At 43.6% G+C, this 19088-nt stretch overlaps 1 protein-coding gene across 2 annotated transcripts; it reads right to left on the bottom strand.

The window, feature by feature from the left end:
* Window positions 1-989: 989 nt before the first annotated feature.
* On the bottom strand, window positions 990-18022 carry DNAJC14 (DnaJ heat shock protein family (Hsp40) member C14; the record flags this gene model as incomplete). Of its 2 annotated transcripts, XM_080705421.1 has the most annotated exons (6): window positions 990-1200; window positions 1407-1509; window positions 1601-1761; window positions 3162-3281; window positions 3482-3588; window positions 16556-18022. In XM_080705421.1, 6 exons carry the CDS (start codon window positions 17954-17956, stop codon window positions 990-992), a joined length of 2103 nt encoding a protein of 700 aa, XP_080561547.1. The 2 variants fall into 2 exon arrangements, with proteins under 2 accessions (XP_080561547.1, XP_080561546.1); XM_080705420.1 differs by lacking the exon at window positions 3162-3281 and having other exon boundaries at window positions 16556-17956.
* Window positions 18023-19088: the final 1066 nt, after the last annotated feature.

Raw genomic sequence — 19088 nt, 5'->3', positions numbered from 1 at the left:
CAGACAAGACAGAAAGAAAGGAAAGAAAGAAAGAAAAGAAAATATAGGGCTGGAGGTGTAGCTCAGAAGTATAATGCCCCTGGGTTCCATCCCCAGTACCACACACACAAAAAAAATTAAGCAACTTTTATCCCTTCTCATTTAGTCCTGTAGGAGGTGCCCTTCACTCTTAACTAACAGTAGGGCAAGGATTTTCAAATGAGAAAAAAGGGCTCCAGCTTTATGGGCAAAGAAGAAAGATACAGGTTGCCAGTTATATATTTATAGAAAGATAATCCCCTGGCTTTAAATAGATATATACATACAAATATGAACAAACTTAAAAAAATACAAACCCTTGGATCGCAAGGGGGCTTCCGGGAACCCCCTTATCCTCCCCCCACCCAAAGGCAGAGGGCATGAGTCTGCTTCTTAAAAAGGATTAATTTTGGCCATCTTTGCAGCAATAAGCCTGAAGTTGGGTGATTTACCCAAAAGGTGAAAGTCAGAGAAAAAATGGAGTTTCCACTCTTTGACTCTATGCATCTTCAAAATTAGGGCTACATGCTTTCTTGTTCTTTTAACTATTATATCAGGATAAGAGAGGGGGTTCCGCCCTGAAATGGGTCAAGAAATAACATAGACTCATAGTTTAAAAGGGGGAGGGAGGTATCATCTGCTCTAAAAGCAAATGACAAGACAAAGGCATAGCACAGGGAAATACCTGGCTTCCATACCTCAAAGGGGTACACTGTCCGGCCCAGGTCCAGGCCCTAGGTTCTTTACTCTAACCACCCCCTATTTCTTTGGTATTGTCAGAAGACAAGATTCAGTTCCTGGGTGCTAGGGGAGAAAGGCGTGGTTCAGGGGCTTCCTAAGAGTACTGACAACAATTTAAGCTTATAATTTTCCCTTTTTAAAATATTTAAAAATAAATCAAACTCCATCCTGTGCTGTACACAGCCCTTTTGACTCCCTGACATTGATTTGAGGAGAGAAGAGAAGGGGTATCAACGTTGGAAGGGCCTCCTCACTTTCTTCCGCCTCTTCGGTTTGGCTTCTCCCTTGGGTACTGTGCTGTTAGGCTTGGAGGCTGCAGCAGCCCCAGGGCTAGGCTGAGGAGCTGCAAAGAAGTTCCCATTGGACATCTGGCCTGGGGGTACTTGAAAGATTCGGGTCAAGAAATCCTGAAGGTCAGCAGGAGGAGCATCTGGTGTGGCTCTGAGAGAGAGAGAAAAAAAAAAGATTAGAACTAATAAGGTGAGAGATGTTAAGAGTCATAAAGCTACCTTTATGTTGAAGATGTACTGGGTCAGTTCCCAAACTTCCCAGAGAATGAGGCAACTAGGTGTCCTAAATAGCAGGTCATTCGAAACCATATTCAAAACTTGGAGAGTGGCTAGATAAATGAAAGAAATACCACCTACCTCTGACGACCACTAGTGCCTGGGACCCGGGAACCAAATGAGATGTGATAGGGAACTCTATGGGTATCTGGAGAGATTCTCACTCGCTGACATCCAGCCCATTCTGCAAAGAGAAAAAATAATTAGCCAAAACATCATAGTGCAGAGCACATGAGAAAAAGTATAAGCCCATATATCTAAAGGACAGAGTATACCTGTGATGTCATAGACCTTCCCATCCATCAGTGCAAAGTAGGTGATCTTTAAGCCCAACATGCTTGACTCTGCCCAAAAGTCTCCTTCTTCAGCGGGATGCAACCTATTACATTCAGCACAGTATCTGGCATTCTTAGGTTCCCGGTCCATCTCAAACCTCCTACAACCCAACAAAATAAGATAGTTCCTTAAGATCTCATCATTACTGTCACATTATCTCCACTAACTCATTACAAATGCCTATGTACACTATGCCCTTGACTTTCTTTTTTTTTTCTTTTTTTTTTTTTTTTTTTTTTTGGTACAGCACTAGGGATTGAACCCAGGGGCATTCTACCTCCAAACTATACCCCCAGCTCTATTTTTTATTCTTTATTTTGAAACAAGGTCTCACAAAGTTGAGGAGGACCTCACTAAGTAGCTGAAGCTGGCCGTGAACCATGATTCTCCTGTTTCAGCCTCCCAAATTCTGGGATTACAAGTGTGCACCACTAGGCCCAGCTCAACTTCTATCTTAAAACTAATTACATAATTGGGGGGGTGGCACATACTTGTAATCCCAGTACTTGGGGGTCTGAGGCAAATGGAACACAGATTCTAGGCTAGCCTTAGCAATTTAGCAAGATCCCTCAGCAACTTAGGAAGACCCTGTTTCAAAGTAAAAAATAAAGCCAAGCATGGTGGCGCGTGCTTGTAATCCCAACATTTGGTAGGCTGAGACAGGAGGATTAGGTTCATGGCCAGCCTCATCTACTCAGTGAGGCCCTGTTTCAAAATAAAGAATAAAATATAGGGCCATAATGTAGCTCGGAGGTAGAATGCCCCTGGGTTCCATCCCCAGTACCACACACACACACACACACACACACACACACACACACACACACAAATTGCTAGAGATATAGCTTGGAGGTACAATACAATACCTCTGGGTTCAATCTACAGTACCAAAAAAATAATAATAATAATTTTTCTTATTACTAATTTGTTTTGTCTTGTACTAGGGATTGAACCCAAGGGCATTCTACCTCAGAGCTATACTTCCAGCCCTATTGTATTTTTATTTTGAAACAGGGTCTCATTAGGTTGAGAGTCTTCACTGCTTGCTGCTGAGGCTGTCCTAGAACCTCCTCTCAATTCTCCTCTCTCGGTCGCCCAAGTACTGGAATTGCAAGCATGCACCATCACGCCTGACTCTTACTGCTAATATGAATCCTCAATTTCTTGACAGTATGGCAAAGGTAGAAACCTCAGAATCTTTTTACTCATCATTTGTATCCTACAATTACCAATACTATTCACAAAGAAGGTCCTGGGGCTTGAACCCAGGGGCAATCTACCTCCGAGATATACCCCCAGCCCTGGTTTTTTATTCTTTATTTTAAGACAGGGTCTCAGTGAGTTGCAAAGGGCCTCACTAAGTAGCTGAGCCTGTCTATGAACCAAGATCCTCCTGTTTTAGCCTCCCAAATGCTGGGATTACAAGTGTGCGCTGCCACACCCAGTTAATGAAGGTCGTTATTTGCCTAATTCCTCAGCTGTGGCTATCCTATTTCATACCTATGCTTTCCTTGGCATCGGCTACACATCATAGTATTCATCACCTCTTTAAGGTCATCTTGTAGCTTGGACAGAAACTCATTCACTGACCGGCTCAGCTCATTCTCTGCCATGCGTTTCCTGAAAGAAAGGCTTTGTAAATAAGAGGGTATTGAGGGAAGGACAAAGGGAGACAGATCTATTCACCTCTTGGGGCCCCTGGCTGGCCAGAAAGACAACTTCAGTTCTCTCTGCTGGAGGTCCTCTATCCACAAGTCCAAGGGCCTCCCCCTAAAGATTTTTCATTTACCTCACCTGACAAGTTCCCATCTCCAACTTACATCTCATATTCCTTCCGCCTTTCAGGGTTGCTAACAATGTCCCAAGCTGCCCGCAAAACCTTGAAGGCCTCCTCAGCACGAGGATGATGATTTTTATCAGGATGAACCTACCAAGACAAAGATTTCATCACAAATCCATTACAACCCTCTCTTCTTGGATCTATTTCCATATCAAAGGGCTCTCCATCACCCTTTTGGAAAACCAATATAGTTTAATATTCAATTACTCTAGCTCTGTAGACAGAGCAGGGCTCAAGTCCTAGCTGCCACTTATTACCAATATAACCTTGAATATTTATCTATCATGGATTGTTAGGATTATTAAATAAGAACACAAATGCCACACCTGGTGGCACATGCCTGTAATTCCAGCTACTCAGGAAGCTGGGGCAGGAGGATCACAAGTTCGAGGCCAGCATGGGCAACTTAGTGAGACCCTGTCTCAGAATAAAAACTAAGAAGGGCTGGGAGCTGGGCACAGTGGTATGCACCTGTAATCCCACTACCTGGGAGGCTAAGACAGGAAGATCACAGGTTTGAGGATAGCTTGGCAACTTAAACCCTGTTTTAAAATTAAAAAAGGGGGGGGAGCTGGGCGTGGTGGCACACGCTTGTAATCCCAGCATTTGGGAGGCTGAGACAGGAGGATGGCAGTTCAAGGACAGCCTCAGCTACTTAGTGAGGCCTGCCACAACTCAGTGAGACCCTGTTTCAAAATAAAGAATAAAAAATAGGGCTGAGGGTGTAGTTCAGAGGTACAATGCCCCTGTATTCCACCCCCAGTATCACACAAAAAAAGGGGGGGATAAGGAGTGCAGCTCAAAGGTAGAATACCCCTGGGTTGAATCCCCAGTACCAAAAAGAAAGAAAAAAAGAAAAGGTAGGGATGTATAACTATGTTAGAGTGCCCCAGTATACACACACACACACACACACACACACACACAAAGTACATGTGAGCTGGGCGTGGTGGCGCATACTTGTAATCTCAGCATTCAGGAGGCTGAGACCAGAGGATCACGGTTCGCGGACAGCCTCAGCTACTTAGCGAGGCCCTCCACAACTTAGACCGTTTCAAACTAAAGAATAAAAAATAGGGCAGGGGTTATAGCTCAGAGGTCAAATGCCCCTGGGTTCTATCCCTAGACCCACAAAAATTTTTTAAAAAGTACATGTGACGGGCGTGGTGGCGCACGCTTGTAATCCCCATGCTTAGGAGGCAGAGACAGGAGGATCGCGCAGGTTCGAAGCCAGCCGCACTGGCTTAAAAGACCCTGTTTCCACATAAAAAATTATAAAAATAGGTCTGGGAGTGTAGCCTGTGGGAGTGTAACCGGAGGTAGAAGGGCTTCCAGGAACCCCAGTACCACCAAAAAAAAAAAAAAATATCTTTGGGTGAATTCATTTCGAGTCACCCCTCCATGCCAGTCTGGTATGGAGCTGTATTTCTATTTTCTGTATTTCTATCTTTCTAATAAACTTCTTTAAATCTTCAGGAAAAAAAGTACATGTGAAATATATAGCACAAGATCTGGTACTAGGATAATCTACCATCCCAGTTTGCTTGGGACTGCCCCAGTTTAGGAATTTCAGTGCTAACCTGAGACAGTTTTCTCAAATGTCAGGAAACCCCTAAGTTCCAGGCAAATGGAAATGGTTGGTCACCTTATCAGACATACACATAACTCTTGCATTTTATTTTTATTATCAATTATAAAGAGTTCCAAAGATGTTATATATTCGTGTGTGTGTGTGTGTGTGTGTGTGTGTGTGTGTGTGTGTGGTACTGAGGGTGGAACCCAGGGGCTTTTCTACCTCCAGGCTATACACCCAGATCTATTTTATACTTTATTTGGAAACAGGGCCTCACTAAGTTGCTGAGAGCCTCACTAAGTAGCTGAGGCTGGCTTTGAACCTGTGCAATCCTCCTGTCTCAGCCTCCCAAGCACTGGGATTACAAGTGTCCACCACCACACCCGGCTAGACGTTATATATTCAAACTCTTTTCAACAAGAAAAATTTTATACCCAAAACTTTCTACTATAGTTTCCTTATCTGTTTCAGACATGAAAGAGCATATCATAACCTCAGAGGCTTATAATATACTTTCCAGAGCCAGGCATGGTGACACACACGTGTAAACCCCAGCATTTGGGAGGCTGAGACAAGAGGATTGCAATTCATGGACAGCCTCAGTTACTTAGGCCCTTTGCAATTCAGTGAGACTCTGTTTCAAAATAAAGAATAAGAACTAGGGTTGAAAGCCAGGCGTGGTGGTGCACACTTGTAATCCCCGCGCTTGGGAGGCAGACACAGGAGGATTGTGCAGGTTTGAAGCCAGCCATGCTGGCTTAAGAGACCCTGTTTCAAAAATATAAAGTAGGTCTGGGAGTGTAGCCCAGAGGTAGAAGGGCTTCCAGGAACCCCAGTACCACCAAAAAAAAAAAAAAACTAGGTCTGAGGATGTGGTTTAGAGGTAGAATATGCCCCTGGGTTCCATCCCCATTACTATGGATGGAAGGAAGGAAGGAAGGAAGGGAATAAAAAATAGGGCTGGTGGTATAGCTTAAAGGTAGAATGCCTCTGGATTCCATCCCCAGTATGGCAAAAAAAAAAGTTTTATACATATATATATATATATATATATATATATCCTTTCCAGCCTTTCTTCCATGATAAATAACTTCTTCTCCTACAGTTTCCTGTTTGTTCCCACTTCTACTCCCCAAAAATAAAGAGCTAAAGTGAGTCTTCCCTACTAATGCCAAATAAAAAGAATGCTGTTAAACTTGTATTCTCAATCTAATATAACAGCCCTTTATAATGTTCACACTGGGCCTTGTAAGGCCACTAAGAGGCTCTATAATAAAGAAGCCTAGAGAAACTCCAGCCCAGCACAAGAGAGAACTTTGGGATGTTTAAAGGATAGAGTACTCAGCTGAGTGTGGTGGCTCATGCTTGAAATCCCAGTACTTGGGAGGCTGAGACAGGAGGATGGCAGCCAGCCTCAGATACTTAGTGAGGCTCAGCAACTTAGACCCTGTTTCCAAATAAAGGATAAAAAAAGAGGTCTGGGAGTATAGCCCAGAGGTAGAAAGCCCCTGGGTTCCACCCAAGTACCACCAAAAAAAAAAAAGAAAGAAAGAAAAGAAAAAAGAAAAGGTTAGTGGTGTAGCTTGGAGGTAGAATGCCCCTGGGTTTTTGGTTTCATCCCCAGTACCCCCCCACACACACACACACACACACAAGAATATCCTATGCTATCCACTAAGGTACATGCATTTTCCACCAAATTCATTTAGTTCTTTGGTAAATTGGGGTGTACTGCAACTTTAATCATTAAGGGAAACCTTAGTTGCCCATTCCTCTGTGGTATCATGTAGCTATTTAGATAAATTATATACTGTGATGCTTTACCAATCCAGCTCCCCACACACAGTAAAAGTAGGCCTCCAAAGAAATTTACACATTATTACATTATATTCATTTATCTATTACTATTATATTCATAATATAATCTTACTTGTATAGAAATAGCAATAACAATCCTATCTAAAAATAACAAACTAATACCTACTTTTAATAGTAGTTCAACTGCATACTTGCATTAAACCATTTCCTTCAAGCATAGGTACATTACAACCCCAACTTGCATATTCCCTTATCAATAAAAAGCAACCACATTTTCATGTGCTACACATACATGCATTCACCTCCTTATTTTTGTGTTCCATATTCCTTCCCTTTCATATTCCAGTTTGCTGATCTTGAAATAGCCCCCTTCCTTCTTGGTTCTAGGTTAAACACTCACAAGCACTCCCTGAACCCTCTCACACTATGCCACACTTGTTCCTCTGGGAGAGATAGCTAGGTTGCCCCATGCTTAAAAATCCCTCCATTGTCCAGAGTAGAGAAACTGAGGTGCTGTCTGACTAGGCCTCTTCCCCACCCTAGTTAAAGCATTTTTGTGTGTGGTACTAGCAATTGAACCCAGGGACATTCTACCTCCATGCTACACCCCAGACCTTTTTTTATTATTTTGAAACAAGGTCTTGCTAAGTTGCAGAGGGCCTCACAAGTTGCTGAGTCTGGCTAGGAACCTGCCATCCTCCTTTGTCAGCCAAGTACTGGGATTTTTAAGTGTACACCATCACACCCGGCTTAAAAGGATTTCATCTAGCTATTGCAGGATGCTTGAGTTCAACAATGCCTGTTAAACCAGGTTTCAAGGGGGCAGGGGAAGCCTCTTGACAAAAAAAAAAAAAAAAATTTAAAGGGAAGGCCATATTCCAAAGCAAAGAGAGAAAAGCCAGTATTAGCTAGCACAGTAGAGCATGCCTATATTTCTAACTACTCAGGAGGATGAGGCAAGAGGATCCCAAGTTTGAGGCCAGCCTGGGCAATTTAGACCCTGTCTCAAAAAATAAAAAGGACTAGGGAGCGAGGTGTGGTGGCGCATGATTATGATTGTAATCCTAGTACTTGGGAGGCTAAAACAGGAGGATCGCAAGTTCATAGCTAACTTCAGGTACTTAGGGAGACCCTCCACAACTCAGTGAGACCCTGTTTCAAAATAAAGAATAAAATAGGGCTGGGGTGTAGCTCAGAGGTAGAATGTCCCTGTGATGGAGGACATGGAAGAAGCCTGAGGAACGAATGGTTCTGAAAGAGTTAAGGCAGTTTGGCGAAAGGTCAAGCTTTCCGAGACTCTGGGTGACTTCTTGTCTTTCCGGAATTTCTTACACCCAACCCACCGGTGAGAGCGGGAATTGGCTGTAATCGTGCTCTTAATAATCTTTAACCAGGCCTCTTTGTTTCTTCTTGTTTTTTAATTTTCCCTCCATGATTGTATTCTGCAAGCATATGACATATGTTCTATATCAATCATTCTGCATTGTGTTTGAGATTGTACTTTGATATTTTTCTTTCTTTTGAAGTTGTGGTTTTGGTGCAGGGGAAAAAAGTATAAAAACTTAGTTCTAGAGAATAAAGTTGTCAGTTGTCCAAGAGACAGTTGTCCATGTCTTCATTTCAGGTCTCTCCCTCCCAAGTCCTGGGGAAGAATCCCCATAAGTGGCGCCCGCAACCAGGGACTTGAAGGAGCCCCCAAAGAGAAGAGGGAGGAGGCCGCTGCAGAAAGAGGTAAGCAGCTATGGGAAATCAAGTAAGTAAGAATCCTTTTACAAAATTAGTACATTATCTTTTAAAGCAATATAAGATAAAGGTATCACAAGAAGAGTTGCAAAATTGTTATGATTTAGCTGCAGAATATAATCCTTGGCCTCCTGATGAAGGAACTTTAGATGAAGAAATATGGGACAGAGTTTGAAAAAATATTATGAAAGCATATCGGCAAGGGGAGAATATTCCCCCACAATGGTGGGTCACTTGGTCTTTAATTAAAATGATCATTCAACAAATTGACGGCAAGGCTTTAGACATAGAGAGTGAAACTGAAAAATCACTTCAAATATATGAATTGTCGAAGGAAGATTTAGATAGAGCAAAAAAACAAAAGGACATAATATTTGCCTCCGAAAGCCCAGGAAAAGAAGTCGGGGCGAGCGTCTTGGCGCCCACGCCCGCTCCCCCTTCGGCCCCTGTAGCAGAAAGCATAAATCTTTTAGAGCACAAAACGAATCTAGTCTTGCCTAAATCTATGTCTCTCAAACCTCGAGACTATCCTGCTCATTTAGCTTTCACCTTCCCTGTCCCTTTTAACCCTGGTCCGCTGCAGCAAACTAAATGGAGAGGGCTTGAATTTGATACTATTTCTTCTTTCAAAAAGGCATGCATGCTTTGTGGGCCTGCTTCTAATTACTGCGTTGAATTCTTGCGCTCTTGGGCAGAGAACTGGATCCCTTATGATTTCTATGTAGTAGCAAAGATAGTCCTTACAGGACAGCAATATTCACAATGGCAAATGTGGCTCAGTGAGGAGGCAAAATAAATTATGTGTGATCAATTGGCTCAGGGAAATCAGGCTCAGTTGTCTTATGAGTTACTCACTGGAACTGGGGCTTGGTCAGACCAAGCAGCTCAGATCCAAAATGTACAACCGCAACATATATATTGGATTTTAGAAGCTGCTATTTTGGCTTGGAAAAAAATTGATACAGGAACAGGAGAGCCATTTACAAAAATTTTACAAGGACCCACTGAAGAGTATAATTCCTTCATTGGGAGACTGCAGGATTCTATTCAAAAAACCATAAATAACGCGGAATTGTCAGAAATATTAACCAAGCAACTAGCTTTTGATAATGCTAATGAAGACTGTCAAGCGGCTATCCGGCCCATTAGAGAGGCTGGGAATTCAAAGATATTTGGCGCATCCTACTGTCGCACAGACACGCGGAGATCCATAATATGATATGGATGGCTTTATTCATGGGAGGTCGGCCTCCAGCCCCCGCGTGCCCACGGGGGCTGGTGGGGGAGAGTGGGTCTCTCAGTCTCCCTGTCGGGCTCCCCTCTGAACTCTGAACTCGCTTCTTCCTGACCGGGAGACCGGGAGGCGTGGTCCCCTCTAGGAATCACTGGGCTCCGCCTCCTAGCTTCCAGCCCTGCCCCTTGTGGGGCAGGGGCAGCTCAAACCTTTCAGGAATGTTTTAGAGTATATGAAGGCATGTCAAAATATAGGAACCGTGACACATAAGGCACAAATAGCGGCAATGGAAACCAAAAGAATACAGGATATAGATAAGCGAAAGTGTTTTAACTGTGGAAGGCCTGGACATATAAAGAAAGAATGTAGAATCCCCTTACAAACAAATAACTACAGACAAAGGGGGGAGAAATCTACACTCCCCGGGATATGTCCTAGATGCAAGAAGGGGAGACACTGGAAAAGTGAATGTAAATCTAAATTTGATAAGGATGGAAATGAGTTACAGAAGAATCAGGGAAACTAATAAGGGGGTGTTCCCTCAGCCCCAAACAAAATGAGGAACAATTTTCTGAACAGGAACTCAAAAAATTAAAAGGACTTTTTTGAAAAATATGACAATTGAGGACAAGACCGTTCCTATAACTTTACAAAATGTAATGACTCTTACTACAGTCACTCGAGGAAGTGCTGCTGTGTATTTACCAGCCCCTCATTCTCAACGATTGTTGGCTATTAATAATCCTCATAAAATAGATTTTGAATATGTGGGCCCTATTCCAAAAACTACTGTGGCGTTAATTCTTGGTCTCAGTGATAATATTTTGAAGGGCCTTCTAGTACATACTGATGAAATTAATGAGGATTATATGGGGGTAATTTCCATCTTGATCCATGTCTCCGATAATAAAGGAGAATATCTTGCTCAACTGTTAATCCTTCCCTATCTTAAGTGTAATACTGAAAATAAAGGACAGGCGGAAGGGTCAAGAAATATTGATATCATAGGGTTAACTGCTTTTTTACAAAAAAATAATAAACCTATTCTTACTATCACTATTAAGAGGCGGCCTTTCACAGGCATGCTAGATACTGGAGCAGACATATCTATTATAAGAACAGTTGAATGGCCAAAAGGATGGCCTAAACAAAAATCCCCTACTACTTTAGTAGGTTTGGGAGCACAAGATAGTGTATATCAAAGTAAGGAAATTTTATTTATTGAGACTGCTGACAGAACTAACATTTTGCTCCAGCCTTGTATTGCAGATTCACCTATCAATCTGTGGGGCAGAGATTTTTTTACAACAAACAAAAGCCACCTTAGTTCTGAATGAGCATTTTTGATAGGGGCCATTGAGAAAATACGACCATTACCATTGACTTGGTATTCAGATGAGCCTGTATGGACTCCTCAATGCCCCCTTACAAAAGAAAAGTTACAGGCTCTTTATATTATTGTACAAGAGCAATTACAAAGTGGACATATTGAACCTTCTGTGTCACCTTGGAACTCCCCTATATTTGCAATAAAAAAGAAAACAGGAAAATGGAGAATGCTAATAGATTTGCGAAATGTTAATAAGACTCTTCAGCCAATGGGTGCATTACAATCAGGTATACCTGCCCCATCCATGATACCTCAGGATTGGGAGATTTCTGTGATTGACATACAGGATTGTTTTTTTTTTCAATTCCTTTGCATTCTAAAGACTGTCAGAGGTTTGCCTTTACTCTCCCCTCTCTTAATAATATTCAGCCTGCAAAACGATTTCAATGGAAGGTACTGCCCCAGGGCATGGCGAACTCTCCGACTATGTGTCAGTATTATGTTGATGCAGCATTACAGTCTGTTAGGGACTTGTACCCAGGGGCACATATAATCCATTATATGGACGATATTTTGATCACCCACCCTGAAAAAGAGGTCTTGCTTAATCTTCTCAGGAAAACAGTGCAAGCCCTGCAGGCTCAAGGCTTGAGAATTGCCCCGGAAAAAATTCAAACAATGCCTCCCTATGACTATTTAGGTTATGTGGTGCAAAGACAAACAGTAAAACCCAAAGGTGCCCGCATAAACATTCCGGCCAATTGTACTTTAAATAATATGCAAAAATTGTTAGGAGACATTAATTGGGTTCGACCCACTCTTGGAATTCCAAATTATGCCTTACAACATCTTTTTGCCACCTTAAGAGATCCTTCCTTAAATAGTCCACGGGTGCTTACCGCCCAGGCAAAACAAGAGCTAAAATTGATAGAACAAAGAATTTCTGAGGCATTTGTTCAATGATATCAACCTGGCAAAAAAATAGGATTATTAATCATGAAAACTCCTAATACACCTACGGGAATTGTAGTCCAAAAAGATAAACCATTAGAATGGGTGTATACCCACCGTAAGGGGTCAAAAACAATCACCCCTTATATTGAACATGTGTCTACGTTGATTGTTTTAGGTAGAAAAAGGATTATTTCTCTTTCTGGATATGATGCTGAATTTATTACTGTGCCGTTTAACAAAGAAACCTTTCATAGTCTTCTTAATCTTTATACTTCATTACAAATTGCTTTGGCTGATTTTGTTGGTGATATTACTTTTCATTATCCTCAAGGAAAGTTATGGAATTTCCTCACTAGATGTGATTGGATTATTAATTGTTGTTGTCTCGCAACCCATTTCTAAAGCTCCCACTTATTATATCGATGCTACTAAACAGCATAAGGCTGCCATCTATGGTCCTGATTTAAAATTACAACTCCCAACCCCTTATCAATCTACACAGAAAAATGAATTGTTTGCTCTGATTGTACTGTTAGAAAGATGTTCTTGTGCTTTAAATGTGGTATCTGGTTCAGCTTATGTAGTTAATTTATTTCCTGGTATTGAAACCGCATATATCCCTGATGGCCCTGCACCTATTACGCAACTTTTTCTCAGGCTCCAACGTTTAATCAGACGCCGATCTGAGCCTTTTTATGTTACCCATATTAGATCACACTCCAATCTCCCTGGCCCGTTAACACAAGGAAATGCTGGTACGGATGCTCTTTTGGCAGCAGTTTTTTCCTCACCTCAGGAGGAACATACGTCTTTTCATTCAAACAGATTACATGTAGCATATAAAATTCCTTTTTCTCAAGCAAAACAAATGACATGAAATTGCCCCGTATGCCGGCCTTTTCATTTAACTGAACCTTCAGGTGTTAACCCTAGGGGCCTAAAACCTAATGATCTCTGGCAGGTAGACTTTACTCATATTTCTTTACCTCTTTATTCCTTAGCCTTGGTAATTATAGATACTTATTCTTCTTTTATATGGGCAGTACCTACTAAAAGTGAAACTTCCAAGGCAGCAAGACTGGCATTAGTAAACACTTTTGCGGTTATGGGAGTGCCTCTACAAATAAAAACAGATAATGGACCTGCTTTTACCTCTAAAGCATTTAAACAGTTTCTTACTAAATGGAATATTTCCCATGTTACTGGCATCCCCTACAACCCCCAAGGTCAAGCCTTGGTTGAACGTGCTAATGCTACTATTAAGCTTCTTTTTTCTAAACAAAAGAGGGGGAGTATGGACCCCAGAGAAGTTTTATATACAACTCTTTATACTTTAAACTATTTAAATTTTAAAAATTCTCCTGATATTACCAGAGCAGAGAAGCATTTCCATACAGAAAAGTAGCCATTATTACATCAGGCAATTTGGGTTTAGGATCATAATAATGAATGGAAGCCAGGAAAATTACATTTCCTAGGCAGAGGTTATGCTCTTGTCTCCACAGAAAATGGCAAGCAATTCTGGATCCCCTAATGAAAACTCCGGTGGAGAAAAAAAGATGAAAAACCTACGGTTTCAGCTTCACCGGGCACAGATATCGGAAAAGAAACCCTACCCAACGTGGGCACAAATAAAGAATCTGAGTAGAAAAGCAGAGGCTATAGTAAAAGAAGCTGGAGGACCAGTAACACCAGACAAGATGTTTTTAGCAATAATTGCCATATTGTCCTGTGCTTCAGGGGTGAGTAGCGACAATTATACTTATTGGACTTACATTCCTTTCCCTCCATTGGTAGAACTTGTTGATTGGACAGATAATGCACTAGTGTTTACCAACAATTCAGAAATGATGCCGCCTCCCTGGAAGAAGTCACCACAGAGCCATCCGGCTGAAGAAGGAAAATTGATAAACTTTACACTGGGATATAAGACTTTACCTATTTGTTTTGGGGGAATTGATATATGTCTCCCGATATTTCCTCAATGGTGGGGATATAATGCTAACAATGGGACTGGATTTCATCTTGGATTTTTTGCTGCTTTTTCTTTCCTGCTCAACGCTACTGATTTGGTGGCTCCTCATCATATGAGTAACTATACCACTGCTTTTATGGCTCCCTCAGATTCACCATGTGAAGTAGTTTCTTGGAGAAAAAGAAACTATGCTCCACTACATTGGAACACATGTAGAGCAAAATTGGCCCGGGTTGCTACTCACGAAAAATTCACTTTTGTGGACTGGGGGCCATATGGGTACTTTACTGATTGTGATGAAGAGCATAATGATAATGTTTATTGTAATAATCATACCATACACTGGAATGTTACTGAATCTAAACATCAAGGGAATTCCTTTTTTTGGCGACAAGCAAATTATATAATTTCCTGGCACAATGGAGGGCTGGCTCCACCTAGGCCTCGCATTGTGGCTTCTGGCCTTGTAGGGCTGGAGCAGTGGCACGTGTGGAAACTTGTAGCCGCTTTGCATTCATTAAAATTGGCTGGAGCCTACGCCTCTGTAGTAACTCCCCAAAAATATTTTATAAATTATACTACAGAATTTTGGATACAGGCATGCGTAAGACCTCCTTGTTTGTTAGCGATAGGCACATTAATAGCTCAACAGAATAGTGTATCATGTTATAATTGTAGGTTATTTACTTGTGTTAATACGTCTGTTAATTTCAATAGGTCTAAGGAGAGCCTTATAATTCTCAGAGAACGCATATCTGGATACCTGTTACTTTAAACTATCCCTGGGAGGAATCATCTTTTGTTCATTCTTTTCATTCTTTTCATCAATATGTCCTTAGAAGGGGAAAACATTTTATAGAATGGATCATTATTGGGATAATAGGGCTTATAACTGTTGCCTCCGTGGGTGCTGTTGCAGGTATGGCATTGCATAACTCTATCCGAAACGAGGAATTTATAAGTAACTGGCATAATCAATCCCATACCTTGAGGGAACAACAAGCTAAAGTAGATCAGCAATTGTTAGACAAGGTGAATGAGTTTGGAGAAGCTCTGCAATGGATAGGGAATCAATTAGTAGAGACACAGTATCGATTATCCTTGAGATGTCATTGAAACATTAGTCAATTTTGTGTCACTAATTTAGAATACAACCATACAAAATATAAGTGGGACTCTATTCGTCAGCATTTAGCCAGCATCTCTAGTAACAACTCTTTGGATATTGATGCCTTAAAAAGAGAAATTAAGGAGACATTTGTTCATACACTTTCCTCTGAATATGATGATAAATTTTTTAATGCTTTGGACAATATTATAAATAATAATCCTTTGTCAAACTTGATAAAAAAAAAACGCCACCTGGAATATTGCAATTGTTGCTTATAGGATTATGTTTCATGCTTATAATTTTAGGATTTGGATGGGTCCGGAGAGCCTTGTCCGGATCAAAGGCCTCTAACCTCGCTCTCACCGCAGCTGCCATTAAACTTAATAAAAAAGGGAGAAATGATGGAGGACATGGAAGAAGCCTGAGGAACGAAAGGTTCCGAAAGAGTTAAGGCAGTTTGGCGAAAGGTCAAGCTTTCCGAGACTCTGGGTGACTTCTTGTCTTTCCGGAATTTCTTACACCCAACCCACCGGTGAGAGCGGGAACTGGCTGTAATCGTGCTCTTAATAATCTTTAACCAGGCCTCTTTGTTTCTTCTTTTTTAATTTTCCCTCCATGATTGTATTCTGCAAGCATATGACATATGTTCTATATCAATCATTCTGCATTGTGTTTGAGATTGTACTTTGATGTTTTTCTTTCTTTTGAAGTTGTGGTTTTGGTGCAGGGGAAAAAAAGTATAAAAACTTAGTTCTAGAGAATAAAGTTGTCAGTTGTCCAAGAGACAATTGTCCACATCTTCATTTCAGGTCTCTCCCTCCCAAGTCCGGGGGAAGAATCCCCATACCCTGGATTGAATCCTCAGTTCCGCAAAAAACAAAAAAGGACTAGGGAAGCCAGGCACTTGCCTGTAATCCCAGTACTAGGGAGGCTGAGACAGGAGGATCGCAGGTTCAATGACAGCCTCAGCATAGTGAGAGTCTCATCAACCTAGCAAGATGCTGTTTCAAAATAAAAATAAAATAGGGCTGATGGTGTAGCTTGGAGGTAGAATGCACCGGGGTCCAATCCCCAACACAAGGGGGGAAGGGGAGGCTGGGGATATAGCTCAGAGATAAAGCACCCCTGGGTGTAACCCCCATTACCCGCCCACACCCACACACGTGCACACAGTCTTTATGATTCCTTCCTAAGAATGTTGCCCTTCAGCTTCAAGTTGACTTTCTGCTCTAACTTCCTATTATTCCATTCTCTCTACAATTGGAATAGAAAATATAGAAACAGAGGAACAGGGAACAGACCAGAAGGGTACTCACCAACACTGCCAGCTGTCTATAGGCCTTCTTCAGTTCAATATCTGATGCTGTGGCTTCAAGCCCCAGCACATGGAAAGGGTTTAATTCATCCTCAGGAATCCCAGCCATGGTCAGGAGTCGAGCCACTTCCTCTTCAGGCTGGCAGTAGCGTCCACTAGCTACAGGTGCATTCCCCTGTCTATTAGTCTTCTGCTTGACCCAAGGCAACTCCAGCCAACCCCATTGAACTATTCTTACCAGCTGCTGCCATGGCCTGCTGTCTCTCAGTATTGTCAGGCAATGCTGCAAGGGGGGGGAATCCAGCCAAGAGAAGAGCCAGATGGCCTTATCCCTCCAGCCTAATCGGTCACCCAATCCCACCAGAAAGCGCCAGCCCAACTGTAGACAGCCCAAAAAGAGGGCCAGAGCCAGGAGCAGCAAAGCACCCAGTAACCTAAGAAAACGGGTGAACAGCCCTGCTCCATAGTAAAACCCCTGGCTTAGAAACTGGAACACCACCTGGGCCCAGCCCCCCACCCTCCCTGCCCAGACTCCCACCCAAACTCGAAAAAGGTCCAGATCACTGCCTTTCAGCTGCCTGCATGCATAGATGAGATGACCACAAGCTTCCACATACTCTCCCACCAGTACCAGCAGTTCAATCAGCCACCAGAAGCCTGCTTGCCCAAGCTGACATAGTTCCTCTGCTCCCCACAATCCTAGGCCTCTGCGCTTATCTGCCTGACTTCGTTTCCGGCCCAGCCGATGTCGACCAGAGGACCTAAGATCTCTACGTCCACATTCTCGAGTATCCTCCTTGGTTGGAAGGCGATGCCGCTGTCTCCGGGATGGGGGTTTCCTTCCGCTGGACACACGTGAAAAATCACTGGGAAATTTAAGAGGTTCCTCATCGTCATATTCCTTTTCCAACTCATCATCTTCCCCCAAGGCTGGGGAGGTACAGTGGTGGCAAAAGTTGCTAGAAGAGCCATCTCCTCCCTCAGAATAAGGCCCTTCAGGGGTTCCCTGACAGTTACAAGCAGATGGAATGGAAAGAAAAGAAGGGTTCCCATCCTCCTGGTACCCAGCCTCATTCTCTCTTGAGAGTTCCTGGTCCACGCCTGACTCTTCTGAAGATGCCTCGCTCTGATCAGGGTCCTCTCCTTCCCTAGGTGGTCCTGGACCCCTTGGGGGGCCATGGCTTGGATCCGACCAGTGGGCTGGGTTTGGGGGCTGTGTGTACTTAGGACCAGAGTGTTCTGTGAGGCAGCGGGTATCATTAGGAGCAGTCCCTGCTGAGTCCCTGAGTCCTGAGAATGAAAGTATTTCAGGGTCCACGGAGGGTCCTAAAGTCCTGAGGGAAGCACCACCACTCTGGTGGGCTCCACACAACCCTCTTTCTCCGGGGTGCTTCTGGGCCATGACCCCGGGGCTTCCGGAAGGATTTAGGTTACAGCCATCATGGTAAATTCTGGTGCCTGGAACAAATGTATCAAGATGGGGATGGTCAAGGCTGGAACCAATAGAGGAGTTAAACAACCTTAAGTTGGGGGCCTATTTAGTGTAACCATCTCCCGTGTTATGCCACCCAAGTTTTTCTGGGGTATCCGCTAACCATTAACAGTAACCCAGAATCAGAATAACTACAACCCTGCTTGCACCCTCACCCCCTCCTCCAAATCTCCTCAGTTTTTCTTCTTTTTCTGGGAAGTTATAATCTTCGATCAGGGAAAGAGGGAGGTGCCTCAAAGGGTGTGGTCCCGGGGGTCACTCAGAGGGAAAAGGGAACCAACCGTAGAAGAGGGGGGCTCAGCAGACTGTCAGAAAAGGGTGGGGTCTGTGTGGCCCTAAAGGAAAAGCTGCAGGCGGAGCTTAGGGTTGCCCTAGAAACCCACCGGAAGGGTAGAAGGGGTGAAGGTAACGTACCGAAGAACGGCGGTAACTCCTCCCCCTCGAGCAGCTGGGCCTGGGGCCAGGGGGAGCTACGAGAGCAGCTCCCCCGGCTCCGCCTCCCGCTCACGCTCCGCTTCCGCCTTCCGTCCCCGCCGCGGCCGTCGACCTCCGCCTACTTCCACTTCCGGGGCCACCCGGGAAGCGACAGGAAAGAAAGGGAGAAGCGGTTGGCCGAGGCGCGAGCCAGTCAGCCGAGTCAAGTCAGAGGAGGCGGCCCTAGAGAGCGCTGGCCCCGCCCCTTAAAGGGCCCTCCGCTGCCGCCCTCCGCGTGCTGCAAGGGCTGCGCTCTTCAGCAGTGCCTGCGGGCTGGGGACAGACTCTCAGAGTTCCTCTTGCTGTATTCCTGGGCTTTGCCAAGGCTGGGAGATGGAGGACAGCCAGTGCTCCATGCATAGTCGTTTCCCTCGCAGAAAAACAGGGAGCGCAGAGGAGCCGCCGCTCTGATCCCTTCCCTACCAGCACTAGCTAAGACAGAGGCCCTTTGTATCCTGTAGAGAAGACGGTGCAATGGGCTAGCCCCCGCCCTGGCACAACAGCGGTGCCCTCCTCTCCCAGCAGCCCTCGGCCTCCCCCGCTCCTGACCCAGCTGGCGAGCTGCCCC

This window comes from Muscardinus avellanarius, assembly GCF_963383645.1.
Source record: "Muscardinus avellanarius genome assembly, chromosome: 11".
Classification (NCBI taxonomy): Eukaryota; Metazoa; Chordata; class Mammalia; order Rodentia; family Gliridae; genus Muscardinus; species Muscardinus avellanarius.
This window is presented reverse-complemented; position numbering and strand designations above follow the sequence as displayed.